The sequence below is a fragment of the Rhamphochromis longiceps genome, linkage group LG8 (assembly GCF_057381845.1).
Source record: "Rhamphochromis longiceps isolate RC_006_pf linkage group LG8, R_longiceps_female_GT1.1, whole genome shotgun sequence".
Taxonomy (NCBI): Eukaryota; Metazoa; Chordata; class Actinopteri; order Cichliformes; family Cichlidae; genus Rhamphochromis; species Rhamphochromis longiceps.
The window spans coordinates 7,332,297-7,347,592 of NC_140564.1; the positions used below are offsets into that span (position 1 = coordinate 7,332,297).

Here is a 15,296-nt window from a genome sequence, read left to right on the forward strand (position 1 = left end):
TATAAAGTGTTTTTTTTAGTGTTAATAGCTAATTTGCTGCTGCACATTAGAAAATTCAATATTCGAAAATTAAATACTAAATATTGTTTCCGGTTTATTGAGAACTTCCTCCTAGGAGGTTAACAAATCGACAGGTAAGGTCGAGTGGGAAGGGAGTGGAAACTCTTTCCAAAATGCCGTTGATTCTAAATCGTATTAGCGTCGAAAACATATAAAGGCTGTGATATCATGTATCTGAGCATGCTAGTGGCGTTTAGTTACCTTGTGTCAGTGCTGAAAGCAGCAGCTAGCTTATCTTGTATGAGCAGGTCCGAGGAGACTGCATGCAGTATTCGAATCTAAATGTAATATTTGTTCTATATTATTGTCCTAAAGTGGTAAGCTGCTGCTAAACAGAACTATCAAATGCCCAAAATATATACACTCCTGAGCAAATGCATGCAGGGTGCAATTATCACGTTGTGTTATATTTAGGAAGACATGCCGCATTCAATGGGTTTTTAAGTACGATTCTCATTAGAAGGCAGCTGGGTTGAAGCCTACACTCAATAGTGTGAGTCATGAAAGTCGTTCTTAAAATTTTTGTTTAACGAGATCAGACGGGGTCATTATTTGATTTTCCGTGAATGTGCTGATCATAACTACATGCCTATGTAAAAAGAGAGTGGAAGAAAACTGGGATAAAAACAGAAAGACAAAGAAAGGCTGGGCTTGAGATTCTAACCTACAACCATTTCTACAAACTGCCCTCTCAAAGATCTCCTAAAGTTTTTAGTATCATAGTCAATTCTTGCCAACATTTTCTGTATGATCCAATTTCTTACATAGCTTCTGTCCAGTTTTTGAAATTTGGGGAGGATGTGTCTTTCCATACTCTTCGGGTTATTCTTGTGGCTGTAAAAGCACCTGCTTTTGCCACCACAAAGCAGTATTTGGATGCAGTGGGTAAGACCGACTGGTCTCAGAAAAAACATAACCTTGGTGATTTGGGTATTATCAAACTTAACCAGTCCACTACACGATCTAGATTTTTTTTTCCCAAAAGGGATACACTTGTTTAAATTCCCAAATAACATGAATAAATGTTCCTTTTCTGATTTACATTTCCAACAGAAATTGTTGCACATTACATCCAAACTATAAGTGGGTAAAATAAAACCCACGTATTACTTTAGAAATGGCATGAATTTTCCATGGGCCTTTTTAAAAGGTATTTATTAGTATTGGAGAGTACTCCAGACCAGTTCTTCTTGCTCATTGCACATCCAAGGTCCTTTTGCCAAATCCTCAGAGTATTGAAGGTGTCCTTTTTCTATTTGTTTAACAGTTTATAAAGCACAGCTGCCTTATGTGCAACTTCATAAAGATCCAAAAAGTCACTCACTTGGTTCTTGTTCATGATAAATTGGACTTTAAAAATATTTTCTCTCATTTGTAAGTATTGCCAGAAAGTCTCTTTTCAAAACGCTTTTCTGAATAATTTCATATGACAAACCACTCCATCCAAATAAACATTGCTCATTGTACATATTCCTTTTTCAAGCCAATGTTTCCGATACACACATCACATAAAGATGTATAGATCGTCTCAGATATGAAAAATCACATTTTATGTTTATATATTTATATTTCTTCCTCTGTCTCAATGTCCATGTTTTCTTTCTACTGATCCTCGGTTTATTTTTATCTTACAGAAAGTCTTACATTTTTTGGTCAAATTGGCCAAGTACCTGTGAGGTTATTCCAACAGGCAACATCATTGAGACAGTTGATTTTTGGGAGCCACACCAATGTAATCATTTTTATCTTTTGAATGAGATGGTCCATATTTGAAAGTACAGTTTTGTCTAAATCTGAATTTAATAGAAACCCTCAGTACTGCATTGTGTATGTATATACATAGTGGTGTAAAAAGAAAAAAAAAGGTGTTTGACCCATTCCTGATTTCCTTCCTTCCTTCCTCCTCGTCACGCTTGACTGTTTCAGATCATCAAACAAATGTAAATATTAGACAAAGATAACGCAAGTAAACACAAAATGAAGTTGTTTTTCTGAAGGGAAATGTTTGGCCATCTGTTCATGACCTCAAGCTGAAGTGCACTTGGGTTCTGGAGCTGCACAATGATCCAAAACACCAGAAAGTCCACCTCTTAAAAAAACCAAAGAATATTTGTAGTGGCCTGACCTGAATCTTTTGTTTAACTAATTCAAAGGTCCTGGGCTTTTGAGTTTGAATTTGAGCAACATCTGATACAGTATATATTTTTTCTGTTTAAATGTTCTTTTTGATGTTTTATTTATTGTTAATTGAAACAAAGATATCTTTATAAAAATAACTGATATTTAAATTCTCTTTGCTCTTAATCATATTATTTATGAATGTTTACCTAGCTCAAAGTAGATGTGGCACAATGTGTGCTGATGACTATTCTTGAGAGCCACAGTTTCTGTGTTGCAATAAGGGGTCATTCTCAGGACGAAGCAATAAGATGTCCAAATAAAAACATTCTATAAACTGTAGCTGGCAACATGGATGGAAGAAGGAGGAGTAGATCATTAATAAGGCTGATAGTACCAATGGATGGAGACTTGTGTCGTGTGTGTGTTTAGGTAAAGCATCCTGCAGGGTGCACAAGGTGTCATGGATGCAGTGAAGGAAGGTCATAAGACCAGCTTGAGCTCTGGGAAAATAGTGGCTCTGGCTGCAGGGCTTTCCGTCGGGGCCACTCTGGGCTACATCATCTATCGCCACATAAACGGCACCAAGAGCAGTAAGTATCTCTCATTGAACAGGTATCATTCCAAACCTAATTTGTGTATGATAATTAATAGATTTTATTTTATTATGAGCTTATCTGTATATGATTGATATTAACAGATCAGGGTCCCAACACTGAGGTGTCCAAGATGACGCTTCCTATAGAGGTGTACAGGAACATGTACCGATGCCAAGCCACATTTTTAGACATGGTGAGTTGTTCAGACCTTTTCACTGTCTGCTTCTTTGTTGCTTGTTCCGTGTGGTTGAACGTTTATTGTAAATGAGTGGAAATAACCGGAATGCATTTATTTTGTGGCAACATGGTGGTTAGCACTGTTATCTTACAGCACGAAGGTCCTGAGTTCAAATCCACCAACTGGCTGGGGACTTTGTGTTTGTGTGGGTTCTCTCTTGGTACTCTGCAATAAGTCTGACTTTTTCTGTTTAACTGAAACCTGGCAAAAACCTGATGACTTTTCTCCGCTAAATGAATCTACTCCTCTGGGGTTTGTTTGCTTTTCTAAACCTCGCTGCTCAGGTCGTGGGGGTGGTCTCGCGATCATTTTTCGTCAGCACTTGAAGGTCCTGCCAGTTAATGTTCATACCTTTAGCTCCCTAGAGTGCCTTGCATGTGAGCTGACTGGACCCATTCCCACCATGATAGCTACTGTACACCCCCCCCCCCCCCCCCCCCCCCAAAAAAAAAAAACCTAACCCTGACTTCCTCAGTGACTTTGCTAATCTGCTAACCCATCCTTCATCTCTCTCCCCAAATGTTATCTTGGTGGGATATTTCAACATTCATATATAATAATATGAATATATAATAATGACCTTCTGGTCACCAGAGACTTTTCCCCCTGTCTCGAGGGCTTTGAATTTAAACAATTTATTGACTTTTCCCACTCACTCCAAAGGGCACACCTTGGACTTGATTTGCTGTTCTGGTCTTACTCCCTTGAATCTTTCTGCTGCTAAAATTCCCATAACTGACCATTTCCTCCTTTCATTTAACCTCAGTCTCAGCTGCTCTTCTACCAAACCAAACCGTCTCATCTCATTCCACAACATCAAGAACATTGTATGGACATTCTCACTACCAGACTGGACAATATTCAGATTCCGGACTTCTATTCTGCTCCTGATGATTTGTTATTATATTATAAAAATTGTTTACTCAATGTCCTTGATTCTCTGGCTCCTGTAAAAACTCACTCTGTTTCCTTCACTCGCTCTGCTCCCTGGTTTTACCTATGAACTCCGAGCATTGAAGGCCAAAGCTTGCGCAGCTAGAGCATAGATACAGTGGCTTGCAAAAGTATTCGGCCCCCTTGAACTTTCCCACATTTTGTCACATTACAGCCACAAACATTAATCAATTTTATTGGAATTCCACGTGAAAGACCAACACAAAGTGGTGCACACGTGAGAAGTGGAACGAAAATCATACATGATTCCAAACATTTTTTACAAATAAATAACTGCAAAGTGGGGTGTGCGTAATTATTCAGCCCCCTGAGTCAATACTTTGTAGAACCACCTTTTGCTGCAATTACAGCTGCCAGTCTTTTAGGGTCTGTCTCTACCAGCTTTGCACATCTACAGACTGAAATCCTTGCCCATTCTTCTTTGCAAAACAGCTCCACAACTGCCCTGAGGTTGGCCTCAGAGGTTGTCTAAGAGAATACTGGGAGCAACAACACCATGAAGTCCAAAGAACACACCAGACAGGTCAGGGATAAAGTTATTGAGAAATTTAAAGCAGACTTATGCTACAAAAAGATTTCCCAAGCCTTGAACATCCCACGGAGCACTGTTTAAGCGATCATTCAGAAATGGAAGGAGTATGGCACAACTGTAAACCTACCAAGACAAGGCCGTCCACCTAAACTCACAGGCCGAACAAGGAGAGCACTGATCAGAAATGCAGCCAAGAGGCCCATGGTGACTCTGGACGAGCTGCAGAGATCTACAGCTCAGGTGGGGGAATCTGTCCATAGGACATCCAAGATGGCGACGCGTGAACAACGCGAGGCTCAGTGTCTCTCCAGAATCTGCTATTTAGCGGTTTTTTATCTACTTTTAACCGGATTATTCGTCCAGAATTGCTGTGCGTTGCTGACCTACAGCAGACAAGAGCTTCTGGACATCTGGACTCATAACTCCAACAGTTTTGTCGCCGATCTCCGACTCATCCCAGAGATCTCCAGAACACCGGAGGCTGCCCATTCTTCCCGGCCGGGCGGAAGTGCACGCAGACGGCGCCGAGATCGTAAACAAAGGCGAGGTAGGTGCGGAGGGCTACGGGATAAGCTAAAGCTAACACCACACCGGCTGCCTTTACCCAGTATTTTCCTCGCCAATGTCCGTTCTCTGGCAAACAAAATGGATGAGATACGGCTCTCCATCACTAACAACAGACGGATTATGGACTCAAATGTCATGTTTTTCACCGAAACATGGTTGAACAACAGCTGCCCGGACAATGCTATCGAGTTAGCAGGACACTACACACACCGAGCCGACAGGCTAGCAGATGACTCCGGCAAGACCAGAGGTGGAGGTTTGTGCATTTATATTAACAATGCTTGGTGCATGAACTCCACTACTACTGAGAGTCACTGCTCACCTAATGCGGAGTTTTTAATGGTCAAATGCAGACCTTATTACTAGGGGTGCAACGATATTCGTATCGATATTGAACCGTTCGATACAGTGCTTTCGGTTCGGTACGCATATGTATCGAACAATACAACATTTGTAATTTATTTTATCAACTTTCCTTCTGACGATGCTGTCTGTGTTGAGCGCTCAGTGAATCTGCGTTCGACTACTCCGCCTAGGCTGCACTGTCGAGCGCAGATCCACTGAGCGCTCAACACAGACAGCATAGTCAGGAGGAAGAGCGCAGGGCAAGCTAGCGAGACAGAAGTTAAGCTCTCCTTGCAAGATGGACCTCCCCCACCCTCATTCAGATCTGGCGTTTGGAATTATTTTGGTTTTCATGTGACGTATGACCCTGAAGGTAAGCGAGTCATGGACTAAAGTAAAACAGTATGTTGGATGTGCCATGCAATGCTTAATTACATTGGTGTGAACTAGTGTGTTAGCGCAGTTAGCTCGTTAACGTGTTGGCCGTCTAGCCCCATGCACGGGGCGATCGGCGGTAGCTCGTTAACGGAGATTTGCCGTGTTGTGGCGTTAAGGTCATTTCAACGAGATTAACCTGAAAGCACTAGTGGGAACACAACGAATATGACTGCACATTTACGCCGACATCATCCTAGTGCAAAGACAAAAACAACAAGCATGCTACTAACTTTAGCCGAGTCATTTAGACAGCTGTTAGCACGTGATTCTCCTTATGCTGCTGAGAATATAGCCCAGAAGAAGCGGATAGTATAGCTTTTATTTTGGAAAGAGACATTTCTCTGTAATAAACTCTCTTTTCCAAAGATGAGTGATTCCTCAATCAGATACAGGGCTTGCAAAATCGCTAGCCCGACGTCCCGGAGCTAGCGATCTTTCCAGTCGGGCTACAAAAATCTCTCTGCCCTGCCCGTCGGGCTATTGTAGGAAAAATATATGTCAATGCTTTTGCATTCTTTCAGAAATGTAGCTGGGTAATTATGTCATTGGCATCGGTGAGCCACTGTCAATATGTGACATATTGAAATCGCGTTTGAATTTGCGCTTGTTTTTTTGCTTTCACTTTGCAATGACAGCACTGATCTGTGAGTGATGATAATTTGTGCACCAATTCCTCTGACATCGTCTTATTAATCGTTAGCTTACTATGCAAACATGACAAGTGAAATCTCCCGCAGCAAGCTTAAACATGTGAGAGGTTGATCGCGCAGAGAATCGCTGAGCTTATGTGAGTCCGTGTGTAAAAGTACCAGTATATATATTTTAGTTCTGCTGAGCCAAATAAGACAGGTCGGGGTGAAGAAGTGACAGCCAAAGAAAAGCTTACCACAAAACGGAGAAGTTATGACAAATCAGACTATAAGGCAAAAAGAAAGTGCAGCTTTATGGTTTCATGGACAAAAGAATTTCTGTGGCTGCAATATGACGAGCTAAATAACCAGGGGTGCACATAAGTGGTCCGCAGGTGCGCATTCGCTGTCAAAATAAAAAACGCGCACAAGGGTTAGGGTTAAATTTAAAAACTGTACTTTTGAGTTAAAATATATATTTATAATTTTAATAAATGACAAATTAAAAAGGCATGAACATTTTTTTTGTATCGAAAAAATATCGAACCGTGACACCAAAGTATCGAACCGAACCGAACCGTGAATTTTGTGTATCGTTGCACCCCTACTTATTACCTCCCCAGAGAACTCACTTCTATCATACTCACTGCCGTGTATACAGTGGGGCAAAAAAGTATTTAGTCAGCCACCGATTGTGCAAGATGATGAGTTCAAACAGGTGCCATTCATACAGGTAACGAGTGGGGGACAGAAAAGCTTCTTACAGAAGACGTTACAGGTCTGTGAGAGCCAGAGATTTTCCTTGTTTGAGGTGACCAAATACTTATTTTCCACCCTGATTTACGAATACATTCTTTACAAATCCTACCATGTGGATTCATGGATTTTTTTTTCACATTCTGTCTCTCACAGTTGAAGTGTACCTCTGGTGCAAATTACTGACCTCTGTCATCATTTTAGGTGGGGGAACTTGCACAGTCGGTGGCTGACTAAATACTTTTTTGCCCCACTGTATACCCCCCGACGCTAATGCTAGGTTGGCCATGAAAGAATTTTCTGCAGCCATTAACAAACACCAGAATAAACACCCCGAGGCTGCTTTTATTGTTGCTGGCGACTTCAACCACACCAACTTAAAGACAGTCCTCTCCAGATTCCACCAACATGTCTCCTGCCACACCAGAGGAGACAAGACTTTAGACCATGTGTATTCCAACCTGGCTGGAGCCTACAAAGCAACACCCCTCCCCCACATTGGACAATCGGACCATCTCTCCCTGTTCCTCACACCTCGGTATTCACCACTCATCCAACGTGTGAAACCTGCTGTGAGGACAATTAAAGTGTGGCCAGAGGGGACAGACGCAGTGCTCCAGGACAGATTTAAAAACACAGACTGGAATATGTTCACCCACACAGACCTGGACCAGTACGCCTCATCTGTACTGGATTACATCTCCGAAACCACAGACAGTGTCACCACCCAGAAACGGATCACCATGTACCCCAACCAGAAGCCTTGGATGAACCGGGATGTTCGTCTTCTCCTGAAGGCCCGCAACACCGCCTTTAGGTCAGGAGATGCACACGCCTACAGTACAGCCAGGGCTAATCTAAAGAAGGGCATCAAAAAAGCCAAACACCATTACAAAAAGAAGGTAGAAGAACACTTCTCCAACTCCAACCCCCGACGCATGTGGCAAGGACTCCAGACCATTACAGAGTACAGGACCACCAAACCCTCCCCCGCATCCTCTGATGTCTCCTTCCTCAATGAGCTCAACAACTTTTATGCTCGTTTTGAGCGAGGGAACCCTACAACCACAACCAAAGCAGACGTGACGCCAGACCACCAACCTCTGACTCTCTCCCCTACTGATGTAGGAGCGGTGCTGAGCAGGATCAATGTCCACAAGGCTGCAGGCCCTGATGGCATCCCCGGGTGTGTTCTCAGAGCGTGTTCTGGGGAGCTTGCAGGAGTGCTCACAGACATATTCAACCTGTCCTTGGCCCACGCTGTGGTACCGGCCTGCTTCAAATCCACCTCCATCGTCCCGATACCCAAAAACTCCAACCCATCTTGCCTCAATGACTACCGCCCAGTAGCACTCACCCCCATCATCACTAAGTGCTTAGAGCAGCTGGTCCTAGCACACTTCAAATCCTGTCTCCCCCCCACCCTGGACCCCCACCAATTCGCATACCGCCAGAACAGGAGCACAGAGGATGCAGTCTCCATCGCACTGCACTCTGTCCTCTCACACCTGGACATCAACAACACCTACGCCAGAATGCTGTTTATAGACTTCAGTTCAGCATTCAATACAATCCACCCCTCACAACTCATCAGGAAACTGACAGACCTGGGCATCAGTTCCCTCATCTGCAAATGGTTACTGAACTTCCTGACCAACCGCCCCCAACATGTCCGGCTGGATAACCACTGTTCATCTACAGTCACGATGAACACCGTGTACCACAAGGCTGTGTGATGAGCCCTTTCCTCTACTCCCTCTTCACCCACGACTGCAGACCTGCTGATGGTTCCAACACCATCATTAAGTTTGCAGATGACACCACGGTGATTGGCCTCATCAGTGACAATGATGAGGCCGCCTACAGGGAGGAGGTGGATCGTCTGGCTGAGTGGTGCGACAGAAACAACCTGCTGCTTAACACCGAGAAGACCAAGGAGCTCATCGTGGACTACAGGAGGAATGCTGACCCACATCCACCCATCCACATTAAGGGGACGGCTGTGGAGCGTGTGAGCAGCTTCAAGTTCCTGGGAGTCCACATCTCCGAGGATCTCACCTGGACAACCAACTGCTCCAAGCTGGTCAAGAAGGCTCACCAGGGCCTCTTCTTCTTGAGGACTCTGAGGAAGAACCACCTGTCCTCAGACATCCTGGTGAACTTCTATCGTTGCACCATCGAGAGCATCCTGACCAACTGTATAACAGTCTGGTATTGGAACTGCTCTGCCTCGGACCAGAAGGCGTTGCAGAGGGTCGTGAAAACTGCCCAGCGCATTGCCGGAGCACCACTTCCTGCCATGAAAGACATCTACAGGAAGCGGTGTCTGAAAAGGGCTGGGAAAATCATCAAAGACCCCAGTCACCCATCACATGGACTCTTCACCCTCCTGCCCTCTGGGAGGCGCTACAGGAGCCTCCGGACTAAGACCACCAGGTACCGGAACAGCTTCTTCCCCACAGCTGTCAGACTCCTGAACTCTGCCTCCTGACATCTGACCCACGTTAACACATGGACTGAACACACACACACCCACAATGGACAACCGTACCCTCAAACACACAATAATAACATGGACTGAACCACCACTCACAACCACTAGCACTTTATATAGCCTCTGTAGGAATTATATCTCACTTATCTTAACTGAACTACTGTATAGCTCTGTGTAAATAATCATTCTGTACATTCGATAATTTTTAACCCTACAACTGTTTACAACTTGCATAGTTCCCATTTCTGTATAGCTGTATATCTCAGATTTCTGTAAAGTTATTTATTTCATATTCTGTATAGTTTTTCATATTTATATCCTGTTCATAGCCTGTACATAGCTTGTACTCACTACAGCCTGTACATACTTATAGTTATAGAATATTCACAACATACTTCATACCGTGTACATTATAACATACCATAATAGACCCATTTCTGTAATATACTCACATATCTATATTATTGCTAATATATATTATAATATATCTATATCACTAAAGCACTTCTGGATGGATGCAAACTGCATTTCGTTGCCCTGTACCTGTGAATGTGCAATGACAATAAAGTTGAATTCTAATTCTAATTCTAATTAGTCGTGCACTGCACAAAGTTGGCCTTTATGGAAGAGTGGCAAGAAGAAAGCCATTGTTAACAGAAAACCATAAGAAGTCCCTTTGCAGTTTGCCACAAGCCATGTGGGGGACACAGCAAACATGTGGAAGAAGCTACTCTGGTCAGATGAGACCAAAATGGAACTTTTTGGCCAAAATGCAAAACGCTATGTGTGGCAGAAAACTAACACTGCACATCACTCTGAACACACCATCCCCACTGTCAGATATGGTGGTGGCAGCATCATGCTCTGGGGGTGCTTCTCTTCAGCAGGGACAGGGAAGCTGGTCAGAGTTGATGGGAAGATGGATGGAGCCAAATACAGGACAGTCTATACTGATAAAACGTTCTTTGGATCCTAACAACTTTAACAACCTCCATCTGATTTCTAATCTACCCTTCATCTCTAAAATACTCGGAAAAGTAGTTGGAACTTTATTCACAACTGGTTAATAATAACATCTATGAGAGATTTCAATCTGGTTTTCGTTCATGTCACAGTACAGAAACTGCTTTACCTAAAGTCACTAATGTCGAGAAGATCACTGGTCTTCTTGACATTCTCGCCCTTTTGGATCTGAACTCAGCCTTCGACACCATCTCTCACTCCGTCCTTCTAAGCAGACTTTCCTCTCTCGGCATCTCTGACACACCCCTAGCCTGGTTTCAATCATATCTCCTTGACCGCTCCCAGTTTATTCAACTGAAATCATTCCGCTCTCGTCTATTCCCGGTCACTTCTGGTGTACCCCCAAGGTTCAGTCTTAGGCCCTCATCTCTTCATAATATACATCCTCCCTCTAGAATTTGATCTTCACTTTCACTGTTTTGCTGATGACACCCAGTTAAATCTTTCCTGCAGACCTGATTCCTCCCTCCCACCTTCTTCCCTTACAGAATGTCTATCCGAATTAAAATCCTGGTTTATCTCAGATTCAGATTCAAGATTCAATATTCTTTATTTGTCACGTGCATGGTTATACAGGTGTAACACGCAGTGAAATGTGACCTGATACGTTCCTCGACTGTGCAAAGAAAAAAAGAGCGAGACAGACAGAACTTTGTATACAGTGAATGAGTATATGCAAAGAGGACATAATGTGCAGCAAGTGGGTGAGTTATGTACATTATATAAATAGAAATAAAATAAAACAATCTGGAAATTTACAGCTTGTGTACATTGCGTGGGAAGGGTGTTAAAGTCTCCTGTGCTATAGTGAGGCCAGAAAGATCAGGATGATATGAGAATGTGGTAATGAGTCCTGTCTCAGTCACTTAAGGGTGATTGCTGATTCGACACACGAATGGCCTGAGGATAAAAACTCCTCTTGAGCCTCTCTGTTTTTGTTCAGATGGTGGAGAACCTTCTGCCTGATTTCAGAAGCGGGAACAGTTTGTTGCTGGGATGGGACAGGTCCTTCAAAATCTCAGTTGCTCTAGTTCAGCATCTCTTGACGTAAATTTCCTGTAGGGAAGGGAGAGCAGTCCTGCAGCAGCGTTCTGCCATATGGATTACTTTCTGGAGAGTTTTTTTTTTATCCTTGACACCGCTGTTTTCATACCAGCATGTGATGTTCTGTGTGAGGATGCTCTCCACAGTGCCTGTATAGAAAGTCCTGAGAATCACTGGAGAGACTCTGAACTTCCTCAGTTGTCGTAGGTGATACAGGCGCTGCCTAGCCTTTTTGGTCTGGACCTGAATGTGGGCAGCCCATGTCAGGTCTGAGGAGATGTGGACACCGAGATACTTGAAGGACTGCACACTCTACTGGAGCTCCATTAATGATAATGGGCTTGTAGTCTCTGTGCTGACTCCTTCTTAAGTCCACCACCAGCTCCTTGGTCTTGCCGTCATTGAGCAGATTCTTCACTTCATCCATCGTTGTTGGAGATGGCATTCTCACATAGTTACCCTGTTTCTTGTTCACGTGGCTAAGGGTTGTGTGCAAGACGTGGGCGATGGCGTCCTCCGTGGATCTGTTGGGTCAGTAGGCGAACTGGAGCGGATCTGTGGTGTCTGGGATGGAAGAGGAGATGGTTTTCTTCAGGTCAGTGCAACTGGCCGGTAGTCATTCAGGCATGAGGGCTTGTTGTTCTTGGGGACAGGGATGATGGTAGATCTCTTGAAGCATGTGGGGACCACAGACTTAGCCAGGTACTCGTTAAAATCGAAGTGAACACACCTGCTAGCTGGTCAGCACAGCAGCGCAGCAGACGGCCGGTGATGCTGTCTGGCCCCGCCGCTTTCCTTGTGCTCACTCTGCAATGCTGAGCGCCGGTCCTTCTCTGATGACATCACCGTCCTCTAATTTTCTAAAGCTCAATGAGGATAAAACTGAAATCCTCCTTATTGGCACCAAATCTGACCTTCTGAAGGCGAACCATTTCTCACTCACTATCAATAACTCCACAGTTTTCCCTTCTCCTCAGGTGAAGAGCCTTGGTGTCATCCTAGACATTTCACTTTCCTATAATCTCACATCAATAATCTCACCTGTTCTGGCTACTTCCATCTAAGCAATATTAACAGATTACGTCCTTCTCTTTCCACTCTTGTCCACAGTCTTGTTACCTCCCGCATTGACTACTGCAACTCTCTCTTGCATGGTCTTCCCCAAAAATCCCTCCATAAGCTTCAACTGGTTCAGAACTCTGCTGCTCGCATTATCACCAGAACCCCCTCCTACATCACCCCTGTTCTTCAGGAACTTCACTGGCTCCCAGTGAAATTCCAGATAATATACAAACTTCTTCTGCTCACCTTCAAGGCCATTCATAACCTCGCTCCTCCTTACCTTTGTGACCTGTTAAGCACTACTTTTTCTGCCTGCTCACTTTGATCTTCTTCTATCCAGCTTTCTGTGCCTTCCTTCCACCTCACCACCATGTGAAGCAGAGCTTTTAGCTGCTCTGCTGCCAGGCTGTAGAACTCTCTACTCCCTGATGTAAGAAACATTGGTTCTCTCCCCCAGTTTAAATCTCAATTCAAAACCCATCTGTTCAAGTCTGCATATTCACTGTGAACCCACTGTATCTTGTGCTTTTGTTTTATTGTTCTTCATTGTGTCATTGTTCTATTATGTGTTTTATCCTATTGTACAGTGTCCTTTGGTGTCTTGAAAGGCGCTTTATAAATAAAATTTGTTGTTGTTATTATTATTATTATTATTATTATTATTATTATTATTAGTGGGGGTGGTTAATTGATGATTCTAAATTGCTAATAGGTGTGAATGTTTTTCTGTGAGAGACTGGCAACCTGTTCAGGGTGAACCCTGCCTCTCATCCCAAGGCAGCTGGGATAGGTTCCAGCCCCCCAGTGACCATGAATTGGACATTTACTTTGTTAATGTAATTTTTATTTTCCTAAAATACTATTCAGTAAATATGTATTCTTAGATTCATTTCTTAGTTACTTAATGTGTTAGATAAAGTATTGAAGTGAGATGGATTGTTATTTTTTTCACTCAGTTGTATTTTAGCTGTATTCAGTTGCCTCCCAGCTCAAGTTTAGAGTTCAGTCTGATTGTTAGCACCATGAAGATATGATAACGTCTAAGTGTCCCTGTGTGTATGCAGCTGAATATATTTACACTGAGGAAATTCTCTCTTGAATTAATGCCTCACCCCTGCATACCTATATAAGATTTTTTCTATTTTTCAGTATGCCATTGCTACTTCTCAATTGCAATTTTGGAGTTCCACGTTTTACAAGCAGGTCTTAAATTAGTTTCACAGATTGAGCTAGTCTTTCTTTCTCTTTGTATGCTAACTTTTCAGGTGACTGAGAAGTCTGGAGCTCAAGTGAGGGTCATGTCAGATTCAGGAGATCATGAATGTAAGACGACCGTATGTTTCCTGCTTCAGGGCTCTAAGGAGCAGGTCTTACTGGCCCGCTGTGTCCTGGAGAACCTGCTCACAGAATGTGAACTTGTCTCAGAGATTTTGGAGGTTCCACAGTCCTCTTTTGGACGCATAATAGGTAGACTGAATCTTTGATCATGTCAATTGTTTTTTTTTTTTTCATTACCAGGCATCATTTTCAAAACTAAAAGCTCCAGTAAGTGACAAGCAGATCAGCTGGCCAGGAGGGAGGGCAGAGTATCTCTTTTATTATACAGGGAGTGCAGAATTATTAGGCAAGTTGTATTTTTGAGGAATAATTTTATTATTGAACAACAACAATGTTCTCAATGAACCCAAAAAACTCATTAATATCAAAGCTGAATGTTTTTGGAAGTAGTTTTTAGTTTGTTTTTAGTTTTAGCTATTTTAGGGGGATATCTGTGCGTGCAGGTGACTATTACTGTGCATAATTATTAGGCAACTTAACAAAAAACAAATATATACCCATTTCAATTATTTATTCTTACCAGTGAAACCAATATAACATCTCCACATTCACAAATATACATTTCTGACATTCAAAAACAAAACAAAACAAAACAAATCAGCGACCAATATAGCCACCTTTCTTTGCAAGGACACTCAAAAGCCTGCCATCCATGGATTCTGTCAGTGTTTTGATCTGTTCACCATCAACATTGCGTGCAGCAGCAACCACAGCCTCCCAGACACTGTTCAGAGAGGTGTACTGTTATCCCTCCTTGTAAATCTCACATTTGATGATGGACCACAGGTTCTCAATGGGGTTCAGATCAGGTGAACAAGGAGGCCATGTCATTAGTTTTTCTTCTTTTATACCCTTTCTTGCAGCCACGCTGTGGAGTACTTGGACGCGTGTGATGGAGCATTGTCCTGCATGAAAATCATGTTTTTCTTGAAGGATGCAGACTTCTTCCTGTACCACTGCTTGAAGAAGGTGTCTTCCAGAAACTGGCAGTAGGACTGGGAGTTGAGCTTGACTCCATCCTCAACCCGAAAAGGCCCCACAAGCTCATCTTTGATGATACCAGCCCAAACCAGTACTCCACCTCCACCTTGCTGGCGTC

At 43.1% G+C, this 15,296-nt stretch overlaps 1 protein-coding gene across 8 annotated transcripts in view; it reads left to right on the plus strand.

The window, feature by feature from the left end:
* The window catches only part of LOC146663026 (tudor and KH domain-containing protein-like), a 33,777-nt gene continuing 18,481 nt past the window's right edge, over positions 1 to 15,296 (plus strand). For 7 of the 8 annotated variants that reach the window (XM_085415614.1, XM_085415615.1, XM_085415616.1 and 4 more), the window contains exons 1-4: positions 2 to 134; positions 2,611 to 2,771; positions 2,879 to 2,970; positions 14,125 to 14,326. In XM_085415614.1, coding sequence (XP_085271740.1) covers positions 2,642 to 2,771; positions 2,879 to 2,970; positions 14,125 to 14,326 — 424 coding nt within the window. In that variant the 5' untranslated portion in view covers positions 2 to 134; positions 2,611 to 2,641. Of the gene's footprint in view, positions 135 to 2,610; positions 2,772 to 2,878; positions 2,971 to 14,124; positions 14,327 to 15,296 lie in introns of all 8 variants that reach the window. The other variant, XM_085415620.1, reaches the window with a different exon arrangement.